Source organism: Emiliania huxleyi, assembly GCF_000372725.1.
Source record: "Emiliania huxleyi CCMP1516 unplaced genomic scaffold EMIHUscaffold_727, whole genome shotgun sequence".
Taxonomy (NCBI): domain Eukaryota; phylum Haptophyta; order Isochrysidales; family Noelaerhabdaceae; genus Emiliania; species Emiliania huxleyi.
In genome coordinates, this window is record NW_005196552.1 from 20,424 (window position 1) to 22,233 (window position 1,810).

The 1,810-nt window shown below is 64.5% G+C and overlaps 1 protein-coding gene across 1 annotated transcript; it reads right to left on the reverse strand.

The window, feature by feature from the left end:
- Positions 1-43: 43 nt before the first annotated feature.
- EMIHUDRAFT_249009 (hypothetical protein) lies at positions 44-409 on the reverse strand (the record flags this gene model as incomplete). The annotated part of the gene is made up of 1 exon (XM_005761073.1): positions 44-409. A coding segment is annotated over one exon (366 nt), but the record flags the coding sequence as incomplete, so codon positions are not given.
- Between the last annotated feature and the right edge of the window lie 1,401 nt (positions 410-1,810).

A 1,810-nucleotide genomic window follows, 5' to 3' on the forward strand; every position in this document is an offset into this window, starting at 1 on the left:
CGCGGCGCGCGCCGCGCTCGCGCAGCGCGTCGGACGCCTCCACGATGTCGGAGAGCCCGCCGATGCCCGAGCCGATGGCGACGCCCGTCCGCTCCTGCTCGGCGCGGGTCTCTGGCGACCAGCGCGCCTGCACGAGCGCCTCGTCGGCGGCGGCGAGGGCAAACTGCACAAAGGTGGAGAGCGACGTCTCGTCGCCCGGCGCGGCGAGGCCACAGCCAGCGAGCGAGAAGCCGCCCTCGCCCTCCCGCGGCACTGGCGCCGCGATCTGCGCAGGAAGGCCGTCGAGCGATGGCAGCCGCCGGACCGCGGTCTCGCCGGCGAGCAGCCGACGCCAGCTCTGCTCGACGCCGACGCCAAGCGGCGTGACCAGGCCGACGCCAGTGACTACGACGCGGCGGGATGGCAGCATGGCCGAACAAAGAATTCTTAAGCTGCCGCCTGCGGCTGCGCTGCAGCGACTGTCAAAGAGGGGCGCACGAGAAGAAAGAATTTAAACAAGGCAAGTCTCGCAGAGCAGACAGGCTCGACACAGGTGCGAACTGGCGCGTGCTAGTACTATCACCGGCACACCACCGGAGCCGCCTAAGCGACTCCGTTAAGAACGGCAATGCACTTAGCACCGTGCACAATGCCGCTGTCCCCGCACGCTAGCTCGTTCACCGTCTGCCACGCCACGGCGGTGTGGAGAACGACAGACAAGCGCTGCATCTGCAGCCCGTGCCAGTTCTTGGTGGTCCATGTGACCTCATCGAGGTGCTGAGCGTCGCTAGGGTGCCCACAGGACCCCAAAAAAGAAAAGGCCTTAGTATGATCTGTGACGTCGTTCGAGCTCCTTGCGCCAGCCTTCGTGCTGCGCTGCTGTGCTGGAGCGGCTGACGCAGGGATGGCTGAGCTCTGCCATAGGAACGCACATCATGTGGGTACTCTGCGGGTCACTTACTCACTCGAATCACAATTACGGCCCGACACGCACATACAAGACAAACCCGGCGTCCTGCTCTCAAAAGAAAAAGAAAAACGGGAATGAGGAGACCAGCGGGGGAGACTCCCCGCCTATGCAAGCCCCAGAGAGGGGCCGCCATCGCCGAAGCTGTGCCAAAGCATAACTCCAAAACCCGCAGCGGCCCAGGGGGCCTTGGGGGCAGCCTGCCGGACCGCCGCTGCACGGGGCTTAGGCACCAGAAGATGAGTGGAATTGATGAATTGGGCCGTTGTCCGTGCCTCCCCTCTATACGTCAGAGTGGACCTACGCCGCGCCGGGTAAGGGGCGCGCCCGGTCCTCGACGGAGCCGCGCGCCCCAAACGACCCAGGCGGCGAGTAGTCGTCGTTGAACCTCCGGCATGTAGTTGCCCATAGTTAGCGCCCGCCCGCCCCCCCCCTCCGTCGCTTCGCGAAAGAAAAAACAAAATAAAAACAAGCAAAAGAGAAAGCGAAGCCAAAAAACGATTGCGTAAACGGCGTCACAAAGCCCGCCGGTTTTGATCGACAATCGTGAGATTGACCGCCGTCGACCAGAGAATTGACGGCAGCATGCAGACGGACAGAGTTCTCGTCTCCCGCTCGCTCGCCGGCTCAGCTCGCCATGCTGGTTCTGCTGAGTGCCTGCTCCGCCGGACCAGCGCGCAGACGCAGCAGCCATAGTGCGCCGGGCCTCGCCCGGCGCACCGGCCGAAGGGGCTCGGCACTGGATGGCTCGGCACTGCGCGGCTCGGCACTGCCTTGTCACTTATCAGACGTCTCCCTCGTGATGCTCACGCTCTCAGTCGGTACGGACAACCGCACGCGCGTCGCTGCAGGCAAGGACAACCG